Source organism: Carcharodon carcharias, assembly GCF_017639515.1.
Source record: "Carcharodon carcharias isolate sCarCar2 chromosome 29 unlocalized genomic scaffold, sCarCar2.pri SUPER_29_unloc_29, whole genome shotgun sequence".
Classification (NCBI taxonomy): domain Eukaryota; kingdom Metazoa; phylum Chordata; class Chondrichthyes; order Lamniformes; family Lamnidae; genus Carcharodon; species Carcharodon carcharias.
This window is the reverse complement of record NW_024470675.1, coordinates 19,128-38,774: the sequence shown is the minus strand read 5'-3', so window position 1 is coordinate 38,774 and position 19,647 is coordinate 19,128. Positions and strand designations below refer to the sequence as shown.

The 19,647-nt window shown below is 44.0% G+C and overlaps 1 protein-coding gene across 1 annotated transcript; it reads left to right on the top strand.

The window, feature by feature from the left end:
- Positions 1–383: 383 nt before the first annotated feature.
- Positions 384–15,807, top strand: LOC121274082 (sialic acid-binding Ig-like lectin 12; the record flags this gene model as incomplete). The annotated part of the gene is made up of 4 exons (XM_041181227.1): positions 384–468; positions 879–958; positions 14,743–15,039; positions 15,686–15,807. Coding segments are annotated over exons 2-4 (459 nt in total), but the record flags the coding sequence as incomplete, so codon positions are not given.
- Positions 15,808–19,647: the final 3,840 nt, after the last annotated feature.

The window sequence follows — 19,647 nt, the reverse complement described above, 5'->3', positions numbered from 1 at the left end:
CCTACTGCCTGTTTACTCACTCCTTTGCTACTTCTCCATTTTGTCTCACAGTGATCCATCAACCCTTTCTCAATAAAGTAAGTAATGGTGAAGATAGGTAGAAAATATATAAGCTGGGCAGGAAAGCAAGTTGTGAGGAGGACACAAAGAGGCTGCAGAGGGAGTTAAATAGTTTCAGTGGGTGGACAAAAAAGTGAGTGGATAGAATATAAGGAACGAAAATGTCAGGGTGTCCAGCTGATCCTACTTGTTCTGTTCTTATATCCTTATACAGACACAGGGTTTGCTGTCAGTGCACAGCAAAGTGCTGTTCACTCACTTTGTTCCAACTTCCTCATTTTGACTCACAGTGACACATCAGCCCTTTCTAATTAAATACACAGATGGATCAGCACAGGAAGAGGTCATTCAGACCAAGCAGAGCATGTGGGCAGTTCCTCCCCAGGCGAGCAGTCGGACAGGTCCTGGGTAAGTAACGGAACAATTGGAATTCACTTCCACGACCAACACCATCCTTTGTTGATGTTGTGACTTTATAAAGACAGATTCCAATGATTGATGCCTTTGAAAGATTTCTACTGATTATTGAGATCTGGGTGTGAGGCTCAAGTCTGTTGTACAGAACATCTTTCTAGCTCAAGGGATGAGGGAAGTGCAGAGACATGAGCTTTGGGACATCCTGAGGTGGTGTAAGGTGCTATAGAAATGCAAATCCTTCATTGTTTTGCTTTCTTAAAGCCCTGTAGCTCTCTGCAGAGCACCTATCATCCCACAGATAACCAAACTAGTCTGTGAAGACATTGTCTAAAAGCAGTTCTGATCTCTTGAGAGCTTTCGGACAAGAGGTGAGGTCTTATTAACTCCTTTCTCTTTCACAGCTTGAGAGTGAGAAGCTAATGGAATATCTGGGAGTGGACAATGATCGGGAAATCTTACTTCCTCCTGTCACTTCTCCAAGGTAATATCATCGTCAGCTCGGACAGATTTATGGTTAATAGTCTTTGTAAAAGATCATTCTTATTGAGCTGTGATTGGGAACCGATTCAGCGGTGAGTCAGTGTACAAACTCACACCAAGTCCCATTCACCCATCATCCCTAAGCTCTCTGACTCCTGGTCCTACAACATCTCAAACTTAAAATTCAGATCTCTTTGTTCAAATGCCTCCATTGCCTCACACTGCCTCCTTATCTCTGTAACCTCCTGCTTCTCTCCCAACCAACTTCCCAGAACTCTGCGCTCCTCCGATTCCGGCCTCTTGACCATCCCCCGATTCCCATCGCTCCAATACTGGCGGCTGGGCCTTCAGCTGCCTGGGGCCTGAGTTCTGGAATTCACTCCCTAAACTTCGGGGATGGAGGAGATCAGAGGGTTTCATTTTACTGAGAATCACCACGACCACATCACAGCTGCAGTGAGAATAGACAGAGAGTCCAGCTTCACACTTCCTGTACAGTTTCACCATAGCAACCACAATATGGAAGTAAAATAACTGAAAGTTAAACCGAAGCCAAACCAGTCAGTGCAGAGAGATGAGATGTTTACACAGTTTCCATGTGTATCTTGTAGACACTGTGTTGGGTGGAAGACTGGCTTCACTAAACAGGGTCCTGAGGACCATGAGCCAATGTAGAATGAACTTGTCCACTCCTGTGTCCAGGATTCTCTTCCATCCATTGTGAAACCTTGGGGAGTTCCTTGTGTGTCCTGTAGATGGTCAACACTGCAGCCACTGTGCCCCAGTGATGGAGGGGGTGGATATCGAGTCTAGTGGATCTACAAACCATCCAGATTTAAATATTGACATTTCTCTCCCCAGTTGGACTGTCACAAGAGTGGAAAGGCAACACTCCACAAGAGGTGACAGCGCAGGAAGGTTCATGTGTACAGATTCCATGTCATTACAGTTATCCAGCACATTTGGAAAACCAACCGCGAGGTGGACTCTGGTTTAATAATGAGAAACAGATTCCCTGGGCTCCCATTGCCTTTCACTCCAAGGATCACATGGTTACAAGCTAGTATTATCATAACTTTTTAACAAATTCCCAAACTAATCTCCTCTAAGACAACCCATAGACTTTATGCAGATTCCAAGCAAAGCATTTTCACCTCACAAATTCCAAATGAGGTTCCTTTCACTTTGGTTCCTTTGCAGACAGGTGTAGGCTTACAGCTGCTTTGATGTTACAAGCCTCTGCTCTGCACACACAAAACTGCTCAAGTTATATCCAGCGCTTCTCTTTGAATGTAAATTCGCATTGTATCATCAGGACCTTTGAACTCCATCTCTTCTAACAATAAATCCCGTTTCATAGTATCAATTTTATTAGTAATATAAACATTGATTGGTTTAAGAATTCACTCCCAGGCTTTGAATGCTCCTTTTAAAAATGCAATTTGCCTGTTTACCTCTTTGCTAACATCTCAAAACTACTATAGATCAAAGTATCCAGATCGGCTGGCTTTAATCCAATTAAAACACACACACACACACCCACAGACTAAACCTCTGTTTAAAAAGACAATTTCCAATTACAATACATACATGAATAGATTCATAACCCTTCCTCACTCTTTCTCTCTCTCTCTCTCTTTCTCATCATGTCTCTGATTACAAGATTCATGTTATTGAGCCTCACACCGGGCACCTGAGTGCAGAATCTAAGCCAGCACTCGCCAGAGACATTTCAGAGGGATTGCGAGACTGACAGAGGGTCAGTACTGAGGGAGTGCTGCACTGTCGGAGGGTCAGTACTGAGGGAGTGCTGCACTGTCGGAGGGTCAGTACTGAGGGAGTGCTGCACTGTCGGAAGGTCAGTACTGAGGGAGTGCTGCACTGTCGGAGGGTCAGTACTGAGGGAGTGCTGCATTGCCATAGGTGGTTACTTTTATATGATATGAGAGAAATTTAAACCCACTGAGACACGACTGACACTAACGAGGATGCACAATAATTTAACCCTATCAGTGCCAGTAAATGATGTGAGGATGTCTTCTGTTTCCATTTCTCTCTAGGGTAAACAGAACGTGCTGATTACTGAGCCCCAGAGCAGAACCAGAGACACAACTAGAGACGGGGAGACCCCAGCTCACCGGGGTCTCTCTGAAGGTGCAGTGGGAGGCGATGCTGGACATGGGAACCCTTACAATCCCGATGACCTTATCTACGTCAATCCCCAAGTCTTCAGGGTGCCCAGTGGTGATGGGACTGTCCACAGGGAAGAGGAGACGGAATACGCACAGATCAGATTCAAGTGAAACTGAGTGTGAAACGGGGAGAGGGAGTGAGGATGTGGGGGCAGGGATTAAGATTCCTGGGAACACGAGACAACCCACTGGGGGACAGGGGGAGAGAGGGAGGAAGGGACTGAATGGGTCTGTGGTTGGTGTAGTTTTGACTGAAATGTTTCCCCAGTGACGACTTGATGCTGAGTCATTGGGGACAGAGATTCAGTGTCTCTCTCTCTCCCAGTCTGTTTCTCTATCTCTCTCTCCTTCTCTGTCTGTCTCTCTCTCTCTCTCTATGTATCTCTATCTCTCTTTCCTTCTCTGTCTGTCCCTCTCTCTCTCTCTCTCTCTCTGTCTCTCTCCCTCTGCTTCTCTGTCTATCTCTCTCTCTCTCTCTCTCCTCCTTTAACATGGTCCTTATTAACTGGCTTTGTTAACTCAGCTTTTTGTCACCTGTCCCTAATATCTCATTATGTGTCTCAGAGATGGATTGAGATGTGGTTAACAATCCCCTGAAGAGCTTTGGGATAGTTTGCTACATTAATTGTGCTATATTATTGCAAGTTGTTGTAGTAACTTTGATCTGCCTTGATTCAGAATGGAAACACGGAGAATCCTTCGACAGGGCGTGTGTGCAACAGGCTCGCAATAAATGCATTGCACGGCAACAACTAAGCATGTCCTTTATTGCTGATGCATCCCAGTCCTGCTGTGTGGACACATCACAATCGAGGGACTGCCTGACTGCGTGCAGCCAACATGGCCGAATAGTAATTAGCAGAAATGTGACATCACTCAACTTGGTTAACATTTCAGAATGTGCTTTCTGAATTCTGCAACTTGTTTATTCTGTGATAGATTATAAGAAGCTTCTGCATTTTCTATAATATTACATTTATTGTCACAAGGGATTGAAATGCCCAGACAACTCTGTACAGATATATTTTTATTAAACATCTTACTCTGGGATAACCTTCCTGCTCCAATCTGTTAATTCATGTCATTGCATTTCCCCCCCAAATTATGTAAATTCCTGTGTCCACGTTTATCATGAAAATTTCCCATGTAAACATGTCACACTGTACTTACACTCTCCTGCCAGTGGTGGTGCTGTCGGCACACCAAATTCTTTCTCAGAGACTGCAGCACATCTCCCAGTTGTCTTTACAATATTATTAAGATACAGGGAATGGGGACAATCTTCACACTGTGGTTACGATATTGTAAAGACAGAGAGCTGGTGAAACCTCCCCCCCTCCACAAAGTTGAGGGCAGGGTCAGTTCTGGCTGTGAGACCTCCACACTCATCCCACGCCCCCTGTTCATTTCCCCATCCCTGCTCTAACTTAGCGCTTTTACACATGAAGGGCGGGGCCCACAGGAAAGTGTGGAAGGGCTGCCCATCGCAGCTGGAACAAGGATCCTGGCAGGTCTCCCAGGATAGAATGGCAGAGTGTGGGAGGGGGAGCAGTGGGGTCAATATCCACACCCTCCCCAACACCCCCATCACTGTCACTACCAAGAGGGAACATCAGTCTCGAGACAGAGGCCAGAGTGTGACCAACTGAGACAAACTGAGACTGAAACCAGCATCAACCAGTGTCCCAGCAAATAAGGTCAGAGTAGGGGAAATGGGGAAAAGACAGAAAGGTTCTTAATCTGAATGCAAGCAAGAGAGAATCTAACCATCTCTTCTTGACATTCAATGGCAGCACCTTCACTGAATCCCTGAATATCAACAGCCTGGGGGTTACCATAGGCCAGAGAATGAACTGCACTAGCCACATAAACATTATGGCTACAAGAGCAGCTCAGAGGCTGGGAATCCTGCGGTGAGTAACTCACCTCCTGACTCCTCAAATCCTGTCCATCATCGACATAGCACAAGGCAGGAGTGTGAATGGAATACTCTCCACTTGCCTGGATGAGTGCAGCTCCAACAACACTCAAGAAGCTCGACACCACCCTGGACAAAGCAGCCCCGATTGATTGTCTCCCCCTCAACCACAGCAAACACTCACTCCCTCCATCGTCAATGCACAGTGGCAGCAGTGTGTCCCATCTACAATATGAACTTCAGCAACTCAGCAAGGTTCCTTCAACAGCACCTTCCAAATCCATGACCTCTACCATTGAGAAGGACAAGGGCAGCAGACAGAGGGAAACACCACCACCTGGAAGTTCGCCTCCAATCCACACATCATCCTGATTTTGAAATATATCGCCATTCATTCACTGCCACTGGATCAAAATCTTGGACTTCCTTCTCTAACAGCATTGTGGGTGTACCTACACCACATGGACTGCAGAGGTTCAGGAAGGCAGCTCACCACCACCTTCTCAAGGTAATTAGGGATGGGCCATAAATGCTGGCCTAGCCAGTGATGCCCACTTCCCATGGAAGAATGAATATATAAAACATAAGTTTGGAACAAAATGAATGAAGTCATAGCACAAATAGAGATTAATGGGTACGATAAGATGGACACTGCAGAGAGTTGGTTGCAAGGTGACCAAGGTTGGAAATTGAAAATTGAAGGATATTTGGACTTTTTGAAAGGATAGGAAAAATGAAAAGGAGGAGGGGCAGCTCAGTTAATAAAAGATGAGACCTGTAAAGTAGAGAGAAATGATTTTGGCTCAGATGTCAAGATTTACAGTCAGTTTGGCTGAATATAAGCAATTGCAAGGGAAACAAATCTCTGATGGGTTGGTTTATACTGCCCCCTGAATGTAGTTACACTGCAGGGATAGATTATAAATCAATACATGAGGAGGTCTGTGGGAAAGGCACCACATTAATGATGGGAGTTTTCAATCGTCATATAGGTTAGACAAATCAGATTAGCAAATGTAGCTTTCAGCGAGATTATACAGATTGTATTCAGGATGGTATTTTAGAACAATCCAACATGGAACAACCAGGGAAGAGGCTGTTTTAGACCTGGCAATGTTTAATGAGACAAGACTAATTAACATCTCATTGTAAAGGACCCTCAAGGGAAGTGTAATCATACTGTGTTGAAATTGAATATTCAATTTAGAAACTTGGGTCTGAAACTAGTGTCATAAACTTAACTAAAGGCAATTACAAGGGTTAAAAGCAGAGTCGGCCCAAGTAGAGTGGGACAGCAGGTTAAAGGGGGGGTGGTAGATGAAGAGTAACAGACGTCTAAAGAGATCTTTCATAAATGCCCATGAAGATATATTCCAGTAAGAAAGAAAGAATCTATTAGAAGGATGGAGCATCAGCGGCTAACTCAGGAAGCTAAGGACACGATCCAATTGTGAGATAAAGCCAGCAATGTTGGGATGCTTAGTGATAGGCTGGAGATTGGGAAAATTCAAAAACCAGAAAAGTGAGGGAAGAAATATAAGGAGGCAGAAATGATAATATGAGAGTAAACTAGCAAGAACCATAAACAATGACAGTGAGATGTTGTACATTAAGATAAGAGAGAAGCTACAGTAATAATGGGACACATAGAAAATCAGACTGGGGAATTAAAAATGGGAAACAAGGAAATGACAGAGACTTTCAACAAGAATTTTGTGTCTGTGTTCACAGTAAAAATCTCTAAAACCATCCCAATAGCAGGAGAAAGTCAAGGTGCAACAAGCATGGAGGAACATAAAACAATCACTAACACCAGAGAAAAAGTATTAGGAAAACTAATGAGACAAATGCTGACAAGTCCCATGGAGCAGACCGCCTGAATGTGAGGGTCTGAAAGGAAATGGCTGCAGAGACGGTGGATGCATTGGTTGTAATCTTCCAGAATTCCTTAGATTATGGGAAGGTCCCAGCGGATTGGAAAAACATAAATGAAACACCTCTGTTCAACAAAGGGGGGAGGCAGAAAGTAAGAAACTACAGGTCCGTTAGTCTAACATCTGTCATTGGGAAAATACCAGAATTCATTATGAAGGAGGGAGCAGCGGGACATTTAGAAAACCATAATTCAATCAGACAGAGTCAACATGGGTTTGTGAAAGGGATATCATGTTTGAAAAAATTATTAGATTTCCTCGAGGATGTAACAAGTGGATTGAATAAAGGGGAACATGTAGATGTGGTGTATTTGGGATTATGACACAACCAATGGTAAAGGCTGAGTTGTTCAAATCCCAGAGGGAAAATTGAAACAACCGTCATAAACCAATTTTGCTGTTTGTAATTTTGAGATGAAGACTTTGAATTCAGTAGGAATAAGATCACCGAGGCTTGTGGGTTTTTTATATAAAACTAAATAAACCATTTATTAACTTAACAACAAATTTAACACATACACATTGGCTACAAATAACTACTATAATAACTTTTTAACAAATCCCCCAGTTAATCACCCATACATAAATCTCCACTAAGGCAACAATGAACCATTGACCTAATATAGACACCAGGCAAAGCACATTTGACATTAGGAATTCTGAATCAGGTTCCTTTGCAAGTTGGTTGGAGGCTACAGGCTGGTTAGGTCTGAAATGCTCCTGCCTCACACACACAAACTCCTTCCTTTATATAGCTAGCTTTCCCTTTGAATGTAAATTTTCCATTGTATCACTCGGTCTTCTGAACTCCAGCTCTTTGAACAATAAAACCCCCTTTCATAGCACCAATTTCATTGTAAGTTCAAGAAAAAACACATCTTTTGGATCCTTCTAACTAGGTGCAAGATATTACCCCCAGTCTTGAATGGTTATTCAACAATTGCAAATGAACACTTTACTGTTCTCCTCACAATTCACCCAATTAACATCTCAAAACAACTAAACATCAAAGCACACACACCAGCTGGCTTTAATCCAATTAAGACACACACAGACACACACCTATACATGGACCACCACTAGAATTCTGTTTTAAATAATAATTTCCAAGCACATTTTACACACAAATATGTCTTCATGACATTGGATTTCCAAAAGGCATTCGATAAGGTGCCACATCAAAGGAGACTGCACAGGGTGAAATTGGATGGTGTTGGGGGGGATATATTAATATGGATAGAGGACGGGCTAACTGACAGGAAACAGAGAGCCAGGATAAATGGGTGATTTTCAGCTTGGTAAACTGTAACTAGTGGAGAGCCACAGGGATCAGTGCTGAGGCCTCAACTATTCACAATCTATATTAGTGACTTGGATGAAGGGACTGACTGTACTGTAGGCATATTTTCTGACTGTGTGGTGAAGATAGGTAGGAAATATATAAGCTGGGCAAGAAAGCAAGTTGTGAGGAGGACACAAAGAGGCTGCAGAGGGAGGTAAATAGTTTCAGTGAGTGGATAAAATAATGAGCAGATGGAATATAAGGAATGAAAATGTCAGGGTGTCCAGCTGATCCTACTTGTTCTGTTCTTATATCCTTATACAGACACAGGGTTTACTGACAGTGCACAGCAAAGTGCTGTTCTCTCACTTTGATCCCACTTCCTCATTTTGACTCACAGTGACACATTAATCCTTGCTAATTAAATACGCAGATGGATCAGCACAGGAAGAGGTCATTCAGCCCAAGCAGAGCGTGTGGGCAGTTCCTCCCCAGACGAGCAGTCGGACAGGTCCTGGGTAAGTAACAGAACGATTGGAATTCACTTCCATGACCAACACCGTCCTTTGTTGATGTTGTGACTTTATAAAGACAGATTCCAATGATTGATGCCTTTGAAAGATTTCTACTGATTATTGAGATCTAGGTGTGAGGCTCAAGTTGTACAGAACATCTTTCTAGCTCAAGGGATGAGGGAAGTGCAGGGTCATGAGCTTTGGGACATACTGAGTTGGTGAAAGGTGCTACAGAACTGCAAACCCGACATAGTTTTTCTTTCTTAAAGCCTAGTAACTCTCTGCAGAGCACCTATCATCCCACGGAGGATCAAGTAAGTCTGCGATGACATTGTCTAAAATCAGTTCTGATCTCTCGAGAGCTGTCGGACAAGGGGTGAGGCCTCATTAACTCCTTTCTCTTTCACAGCTTGAGAGTGAGAAGCTGATGGAATATCTGGGAGTGGACATCGATCAGGAAATCTTACTTCCTCCTGTCACTTCTCCAAGGTAATATCATCGTCAGCTCGGACAGATTTATGGTTAATAGTCTTGGTAAAAGATCATTCTTATTGAGCTGTGATTGGGAATCGATTCAGCAGTGAGCCAGTGTACAAACTCACTCCAAGTTCCATTCATACATCACCCCCGTGCTCACTGAAATATACTGACTCCCTGTCTGACAGCAGAATTGGAGGAGAGCCAAGATCTCAGAGGGTTGTAGGGTTGGGGGAGGTTACAGAGTTAGGCAGGGTTGTAACAGCTAGAGCAGGATCTTAAACTTCAGTTGATGTTGAGTGTTGGTCAGTGAGAGACAGGGAGTACTGGGTTGAGCAGAAAATCAGGGATAAATACTGAGTGATGAAATATATCCAGTTGCTAGGATTCTGATAGCAATAACCTGAAATTTGTGTCTTTTGCTGAATTTACACAGAATTTCCCATGAAGACAACATGGCATCTCCTAGAATAGACAGACTGTTCAGCATCACACTTCCTCTCCATTCTCACCATGCTAGAAACTTTGATAAGTGAGCAAGATAACTGAAAGAGAGAAGGGAGGCAAAGCTGTCCGTGTGAAAACTGTCAAATATTCTGAGTTCTCATGAGCGTCTCTGATCTGCTGCAGAGTTTAAATTTCACAGAATCTGAGCACTTTGCAGCTCAGAGAGAGACCATTGATTCACTGCCTGAAAGGGCGGTGGAAGCAGATTCAACAGGAACTTTCAGAAGGGGAACTGGATAAATACTTGAAGGGGAAATTTTGAAGGGCTTTGGAGGAGAGAGTAGAGCTGAGCGTGGGAATAATTAGACAGATATTTCAAGGCCTCAACTATACACAATCTGCATTAGTGACTTGGATGAAGAGACTGACTGTAGGCAGATTTTCTGGCTATGGCGAAGATAGGTAGGAAATATATAAGCTGGGCAGGAAAGCAAGTTGTGAGGAGGACACAAAGAGACTGCAGGGCGAGATAAATAGTTTCAGTGAGGGGACAAAAAAATGAGTGGTTGGCAAATAAGGAATAAAAATGTCAGGGGGTTCAGCTGATCCTACTTGTTCTGTTCTTTTATCCATATACAGACACAGGGTTTACTGACAGTGCACAGCAAAGTGCTGTTCTCTCACTTTGATCCCACTTCCTCATTTTGACTCACAGTGACACATTCACCCTTTCTCATTAAATACACAGAGGGAGCAGCACAGGGAGAGGTCATTCAGCCCAAGCAGAGTGTGTGGGCAGTTCCTCCCCAGGTGAGCAGTCGGACAGGTCCTGGGTAAGTAACAGAATGATTGGAATTCACTTCCACGACCAACACCGTCCTTTGTTGATGTTGTGACTTTATAAAGACAGATTCCAATGATTGATGCCTTTGAAAAATTTCTACTGATTATTGAGATCTGGGTGTGAGGCTCAAGTCTGTTGTACAGAACATCTTTCTAGCTCAAGGGATGAGGGAAGTGCAGAGACATGAGCTTTGGGACATCCTGAGGTGGTGAAAGCGGCTATAGAAATGCAAATCCTTCATTGTTCTTCTTACTGAAAGCCTAGTAACTCTCTGCAGAGCACCTAACATCCCACAGAGAATTCAATTAGTCAGTGAAGACATTGTCTAAAAGCAGTTCTGATTTCTCGAGAGCTGTCGGACAAGAGGAGAAGTCTCATTAACTCCTTTCTCTTTCAGAACTTCAGAGTTAGAAGCTGATGGAATATCTGTGAGTGGACAATGATCGGGAAATCTTACTTCTTCCTGTCAATTCTCCAAGGTAATATCATCGTCAGCTCGGACAGTTTTAAGGGGTTATAGTCTTTGTAAAAGAGCATTCTTATTGAGCTGTGATTGGGAACCGATTCAGCAGTGAGCTAGTGTACAAACTCACACCAAGTCCCATTCACCCATCACCCCTGTGCTCACTGATATACACTGACTCCTGTCTGACAGCAGAATTGGAGGAGAGCCGAGATCTCATAGGGTTGTAGGGGCTGGAGGAGGTTACAGGGTTAGGCAGAATTTTAGCAGCTTGAGCAGAAACTTAAACTTCAGGTGATGTCGGATGTTGGTCAGTGAGAGATGGGGAGTGATGGTTTGAGCAGAAAATCAGGGATAAAAACTGGGGGAGAAAACAATCCAGGTGCTAGGATCCTGATAGCTATAATCTGAAATTTGTGTCTTTTGCTGATTTTAGACAGAATTTCCCATGAAGACAACATAGCAGCTCCTAGAATAGACAGACTGTTCAGCATCACACTTCCTGTCCATTGTCACCATGCTAGAAACTTTGATAAGGAAGCAAGATAACTGAAAGAGAGAAGTGAGGCAAAGCTGTCTTTGTATAAAGGTGTCAAATATTCTGAGTTATCATGAGTGTCTCTGATCTGCTGCACAGTTTAAATTTCACAGAATCTGAGCACTTTGCAGCTCAGAGATAGACCATTGACTCACTGCCTGAAAGGGTGGTGGAAGCAGATTTAACAGGAACATTCAGAGGGGGAACTGGATAAATACTTGAAGGGAAATCTGCAGGGCTGTGTGAAAGGTGCTGGAGAGGAATTGGGAAAGAGCAAGGACATGCACGATGGGTCAAATGAGTTCCTCCTGTGCTGTATCATTCAACAATCAGACAATTTAAGAACCTTATCAGCAAATCTTCAGAATACTGCTGAATCACAGATGTTTCAGAAGGACAGGGAACAAGTGGTTTCTGGTATCAGCGTTTCATGTGGGGCCCAGTTCAGTTTGAACAAATAAACAACACCATCTTTGAAAGTCATGAACCCACCACTGCGGTACCTCCGACACATGCAGAGCTCAGGCTAGAGGTGCTTTGTTAGTATGTTTCACAGGGTCTGCTGGAGTAAGGTCAGTGCTGAGCTTGGGGACAAGTCAGTCTACAATGCTGCATCGGAATCAACAATACAACAATATGGGGTTTGGATCAGAAATAATCCATTAGACAATGAGGATCCAAAGAGATTCCTTAGACAATAAGGATCCAAAGAGATTCCTTATTTCATTGGTTGTCTAATTGGGGTTCTTGATTTTCCAAGGTGTCCTCGGCAGAATCAAATTATCGAGCAAGAGAGAGCAAAACACCAGAGAGAACGGGAAAGGTGGGATAAATGGAAAACTGTTCACTCTGTTTACACTATTGGGAGTTAGTCTCAGTAATGGAGACCATGAAACTATCATCGATTGTCATACACACCCATCTGGTTCACTAATGGCCCTTAGGGAATGAAATCTGCTGTCTATATCTGGTCTGGCCTACATGTGACTCCAGACTGATGGGAATGTGGTTCACTCTTCAACAGCCCTCTGAAATGTCCGAGCAATCCCCTCCATTTGAGGGACATTAGAGATGGGCAGCAAATGCTGGCCTTGTCAGCGACGCCCATATCCCATGAATGAATAAATTTAAAAAAGACTTATTACTTGGAAGGTGCAAGTCCAGGTTGTTACGATCCTTGAGCAGACTCTCTCAGCACTGACCCTACTCCAGCAGACACTGCGAAACACACTAACAAAGCACCTCTAGCCTGAGCTGTGCATGTGTCGGAGGTGCCGCTGGGTTGGGGTCATGACTTTCAAAGATGATGTTGTTTATTTGTTCAAACTGAACTGGGCCCCACATGAAACACTGACACCAGAAACCTCTTGTTCCCTGTCCTTCTGAAATATCCATGATTTCAGCAGGATTCTGAAGAGTTGCTGATGGAGGGACAGACACCCAATTTTTTGGGGTAATTTACAGTCAGGAACCAATAATGCTTTGTTTCAAGTGGACGAGGTTTGAGATTTAAGACGCTTGCGAATAGAATAAAGCTACAAGATTCCATGGCTATTAAACAAACAAAAATAAACTTTACTGCACCAGGTCAGAAAGATAAAATAATTCACAATATCCACCTTATACTCTCACATTCTGTGAAGAGAATAACTAGAGGCCGAGTGATTGGTGATTCTTTAAACATTGAAGAGAGAATGAACACCAATCAGATTGAATCAGATTAGCCAATCAGTTGTGTTGAAGAGCAGACAGGAATGTTAGGCTAATTAGTGATTCATGACGGTGATAATGTGGGGAGTTCTGAGGGCTCCTAATCCATTGTCCTGTCTTGTAAATCAGCACTGAATGGATCTCAGTTGGTGCGTCTTGTAGACACTGTGTTGTGAGGAAGACTGGCTTCACTAAGGGGAAGCGGTAGCAGAGAGGTATTGTCACTGGGCTAGTATTCCAGAGGCCCAGGGTGATGCTCTGGGGCCCTGGGTGTGAATCCCATCACAGCAGATGAATGGAGTTAAAAAGCCTGGTTCACTGATCACCTTCAGGGAAGGAAATCTGCCACCCTTACCCAGTCTGGCCTACATGTCACTCCAAACCCAACAGCAATGTGGTTGACTCTTAAATGCCTCTGATTGATATGGGATGGGTAATAAATGCTGGGTACATCACAGAAAGAATAATTTGAAAAATTCTAAACAGAGTCCTGAGGACCATGAGCCAAGGTAAAATGAACTTGTCCACTCCTGTGTCCAGGATTCTCTTCCATCCATTGTGAAACCTTGGGGAGTTCCTTGTGTGTCCTGTAGATGGTCCACACTGCAGCCACTGTGCCCCAGTGAAGGAGGGGGTGGATATCGAGTCTAGTGGATCTACAATCCATCCAGTGTTAAATATTGACATTTCTCTCCACAGTTGGACTGTCACAAGAGTGGAAAGGTGACACTCCACGAGAGGAGACAGCGCAGGAAGGTTCCTGTGAACAGATTCCATGTCATTACAGTTATCCATCACATTTGGAAAACCAACCGCGAAGTGGAGTCTGGTTTAATAATGAGGAACGCGGAACATCGTCTATAGCCTTTCATTCCAAGGATCACAGTCACGAGTTACCACGGTTCCACCATCGGACCCGGCTGTCTGGAGACCTGAAAGATGGCGACTGTTCCCTGATTATAAACAACATCACACGGGAAGATGCAGGACCTTATTTTTTCAGAATAGAATTTGACAATGGTCCAAGCTGTAACAATTACTCTGTAACCCAGCTTCACGTTTCTGGTAAGTGCTGTGTTATAATTACTCAACAATTCACATTCAACACTCAATGGGAAATAACACAAACTGTGATGTTTACATATTAACACAAGACACAGCTTATTATAACACGCTGTCTGATTCTCAATAACCTGGTGATAGCTTCCAGTTCAGTCCTAAAGCAATCTCTAATACTCACTTTAATATCAATGATTAGATATACTGACTGTGTCCATCAATGTTATCAGGTTATCCACTCCCATCAATCTACCTAATCCTGTTTAAAAGTATTTTCTGATCATCGTAATCTCTCAGTTCTGATATCATCCTTGTAAAAGTGCTTTCTGTTGTGGGACTGTGATTTCTATTTGAACTGATGCTTCACGTTAAATTTCTCTAAAAGGATCCATTCTCTGTCTGTTAGATTTCACAGATAAACCCACGATATTCCCTGCTGAAATTATTGCAGGAAAGCGTGTGGATGTAAGCTGCACCTTCAACACAACGTGCAATGGAACAGCAGCACCTGTCTTAACCTGGGACACTCCCACTGACGTACCTGGATCAGTCTCAAACACTGTAACTCAGCATGGTGTCACTCTGACCTATACTTCTCTTCTGACCCTCATCCCATCACTCAAACACCACGGACACACTCTCAGCTGCAGAGTGAGATATCCATCTGTTTCTTCGGAGCGGACCCTCGTACTAACTGTGCAATGTAAGAACGGACACCCTTCATTCTATATTATCTTGAAAGGCCTACATCATACACAACAAGATCCCACAACTGCATTGTGCTTAACAACAAGTCAGTAGTCTTTAACTGATAGAAATTCAACTCTGACACTGCATCAATCCCTCAATACTGATTCTCCGACACTGCAGCACTCCCTCAATATTGATTCTCCGAATGTGCAACACTCCCTCTTTACTGAACCTCTGACTGTGCAGCACTCCCTCAGTACTGACCCTCTGACAGTGCAGCACTCCCTCAGTACTGACCCTCCAACAGTGCAGCACTCCCTCAGTCCTGAACCTCTGAAACTGTGGTACTCCCTCAGCACTGACCCTCTGACAGCACAGCGCTCCTTCGGTACTGACGCTCCAACAGTGCAGCAAAATATCAGTACAGACCCTCCGACAATGCAGCACAATATCAGTACTGACCCTCCGACAGTACAGCACTCCCTCAGTACTGACCCTCCAAATGTTCAGCACTCCCTTAGTACAGGACTGAAGAGTCTGCCTTGATAACGTGTTTTGTGGTGATGGAACCACCATTGATATCACACCTTTCACATTCTCAGGGTCTCTCAAAGTGCTTCACAGTCAGGGTAAGTTAACTGATCTTTATTTGTTTTTAGATGCACCACAGAATCTCTCAATTACTTCTCTTGATACAATTAACGCTTCATCGATCATTATAATTGAGGGGAATTCTGCAGTGATAATCTGCTCTGTCGAGAGCTTTCCAGCTTCTAACCTGACGTGGCGACATCTTAATGTCCCAATGAACAGGACAAGTTCCAACAATGAGCTGTGGTTGGTGATTCCTCACGTTACATCCAGGGACACTGGAGACTATCAGTGTGTGGCAGAGAATGAACATGGAGCAGTGGAGAGATTCATAACCATCACTGTGGAATGTGAGTGTACACAGATTTCAACATCACTCACACAAACATAAACACACACACACAACATGCGCACACAACACGCGCACACACACATACACGTGCCCACAAACAAGCATTTATGTACAACCCCACATGTGCACACGTGTTCACAACAGCATGCTCACACACAGAAGCATACATACACAGATTCACACCGGTGCTTGCTTGCTCAAACACAGACATCTGTGATAATAATTCTTCTGGCATGTCTTCCTTCTTCCTTAACCGACAGGGCCCTCAACCGTGTCCGGCCCATCTCCCGTGCATCTGCCCTCACACCTACTTCTCCCTCCCAGAACCATGGTAGGGTCCCCCTTGTCCTCACTTTTCACCCCACCAGCCTCCGCATTCAAAGGATCATCCTCCGCCATTTCTGCCAACTCCAGCATGATGCCACCACCAAACACATCTTCCCTTCACCCCGCCTGTCGGCATTCCATAGGGACCATTCCTTCCAGGACACCCTGGTCCACTCCTCCATCACCCCCATCACCTCAACACCCACCTATGGCATCTTCCCATGTAATTGTAGAAGGTGCAACACCTGCCCGTTTACTTCCCCCCTCCTCACCGTCCAAGGTCCCAAACATTCCTTCCAGGTGAAGCAGCGCTTCACTTGCACTTCCCTCAATTTAATCTACTGCAGTCGCTGCTCCCAATGTGGTTTCCTCTACATTGGAGAGACCAAACACAGACTGGCTGATCGCTCTGATGAACACCATCGGTCTGTCTACAACCATTACCCAGACCTCCCTGTCGCTTGCCATTTTAACACCCCACCCTGCTCTCACGCCCACATGTCCGTCCTTGGCCTGCTGCATTGTTCCAGTGAAGCTCAACACAAACTGGAGGAACAGCACCTCATCTTCCGACCAGGCACTTTACAGCCTTCCGGACTGAATATTGAGTTCAACAATTTCAGATCATGAACTCTCTCCTCCATCCCCACCCCCTTTCTTATTCAATTTTTTCTAATAAGTTACAGATTTTTAAAATATATTTTTCTTTTCCCACCCATTTCTATTATTATTTTTAAATTTAATGACATCCCTTGTTTTAACTTTTAGCCTTCTTCAATCCCTTCCCCCTACCCCACCACAGTAGGGCTATCTGTCACTTGCTCGTCCAGCTTTCTACCCTTCATATCACAATTAGTACATTTCTTAACTCATATCACCAACATCAACACCTCTTTGTCCGTTTGTCTATGACCTCTTTTGGAAATCTCCACCTATCACTGGCCCTCTATCCAGTTCTACCTGTCCAACTCCTCTCCCCCTTAAACCAGCTTACATTTCACCTCTTTTCTATTTTTCCTTAGTTCTGTTGAAGAGTCATACGGACTCGAAACGTTAACTGTGTTCCTCTCTGCAGATGCAGCCAGAGCTGCTGAGTTTTTCCAGCTATTTTTGCTTTGGACACAGATATGTGTGAGTTGTCTGTTCTCCCTGTGCTGCACTGGAGTGTTGATCCAGATTCTGTTCTAAAACACTGACGACATCAGCTGAACAAGACCCTGTATTGGACGAGCAGCTCCCTGCACAGAGAATTGTAGGTTTATCACTCAATACCCCATTATTCTAAAGCAATTCCTCCACTGTCAAATCCCCGTGAACATCCTGATGATGTGATATTCACTTTCTTTTCTTCTAGCCTGACAGTGTCTCCTCTGGTAGAAGGCTGTAATTACAGCGTGACAGTTTACATATCCACATGCAGCAAGAGCTGAACAACACTCAGCTTGGGCTGAGAAATGACAAGTAATGTTCATGCCACACCAGTACCAGGCAGTGATCATCTCCAACAAGAGAGAATCTAACCATCTCCCCTTGATATTCAATCACTTTACCATTGCTGAATCCCCTACGATCAACATCCTGGAGGATGTTAACAAAACAACTAACTGGACGGGCCATAATAACTGTGGCTTTAGGAGCAGGTCAGAGGCTGGGAAATCTGTTGGGGTGAAAAACTCACCACCAGCTTCTCCAGGCCAATTAGGGATGGGTAATAAATGTTGGCCTAACCAGTGACACCCACTTCCCATGAATGTCCCTAAAGAAACTCAGCGGCAGTGACCATTATAGATGTTGACATAGTAATTATAATGGGTAAGATACCTTGAAATGAAAGCAGACACCAGATAGAGAGAGATGAAGCGTGGAGCCTTGTTCACAATGAAATCTTTATATGTTTTCAGATGCACCACGGAATCTCTCAATTACTTCTCTTGATATGATTAACGCTTCATCAATCAATATAATTGAGGGGATTCTACAGTGATAATCTGCTCTGTCGAGAGCTTCCCAGCTTCTAACCTGACGTGCCGACATCTTAATGTCCCAATGAACAGAACAAGTTCCAACAATGAGCTGTGGTTGGTGATTCCTCACGTTACATCCACGGGCACTGGAGACTATCAGTGTGTGGCAGAGAATGAAAATGGAGCAGTGGAGGGGTTCATAACCATCACTGTGGAATGTGAGTTAAAGCAAACTTCAACATCACTCTCACATACACACACACATACACACACACACACACACATACACACACACATACACACACACATGCATACAAACAAGCATTCATGTGCAATCCCACATGTGCACAGGTGTGCACGCCTGCATGCTCACACACAGAAGCATACATACAGAATCACACGTGTGCTTGCTCACACACACACAGACATGTGTGAGTTGTCTGTTCTCCCTGTGCTGCACTGGAGTTTTGCTCCAGATTCTGCTCTGAAACACTGACGACATCAGCTGAACAAGACCCTGTATTGGACGAGCAGCCCCCTGCACAGAGAATTGTAGGTTTATCACTCAATACCCCATTATTCTAAAGCAATTCCTCCACTGTCAAATCCCCGTGAACATCCTGATGATGTGAAAGACATTTTCTTTTCTTTGAGTCTGACAGTGTCTCCTCTGGTGGAAGGCTGTAATTACAGCGTGACAGTTTACATATCCACATGCAGCAAGAGCTGAACAACACTCAGCTTGGGCTGAGAAATGACAAGTAATGTTCACGCCACACAAGTACCAGGCAGTGATCATCTCCAACAAGAGAGAATCTAACCATCTCCCCTTGATATTCAATGACTTTACCATCGCTGAATCTCCCACGATCAACATCCTGGGGGATGTTAACCAAACAACTAACTGGACTGGCCATAAATACTGTGGCTATAGGAGCACGTCGGAGGCTGGGGAGTCTGTGGGGGGGAAAAACTCAACACCACCTTCTATAAGACAATAAGACCATAAGACATAGGAGCAGAAATTAGGCCATTCGGCCCATCGAGTCTGCTTCAGCATTCAATCATGGTTGATAAGTTTCTCAACCCCATTCTCCAGCTTCTCCCCGTAACCTTTGATCCCCTTACCTATCAAGCATCTATCTATCTCGGTCGTAAATACACTTCACAAGGGCAATTAGGGATGGGTAATAAATGCTGGCCTAACCAGCGACTCCCACTTCCTTTGAATGTACAAATAGAAAAATACATGCAGTGACCATCATTAATGTTGACATAGGAACTTATAATGGGGAGGATACTTTGAAATGCACATGGACACCAAATAGAGAGAGACGAAGCATTGAGTCTTCCTCACAGTGAAATCTTTATTTGTTTTTAGATGCAC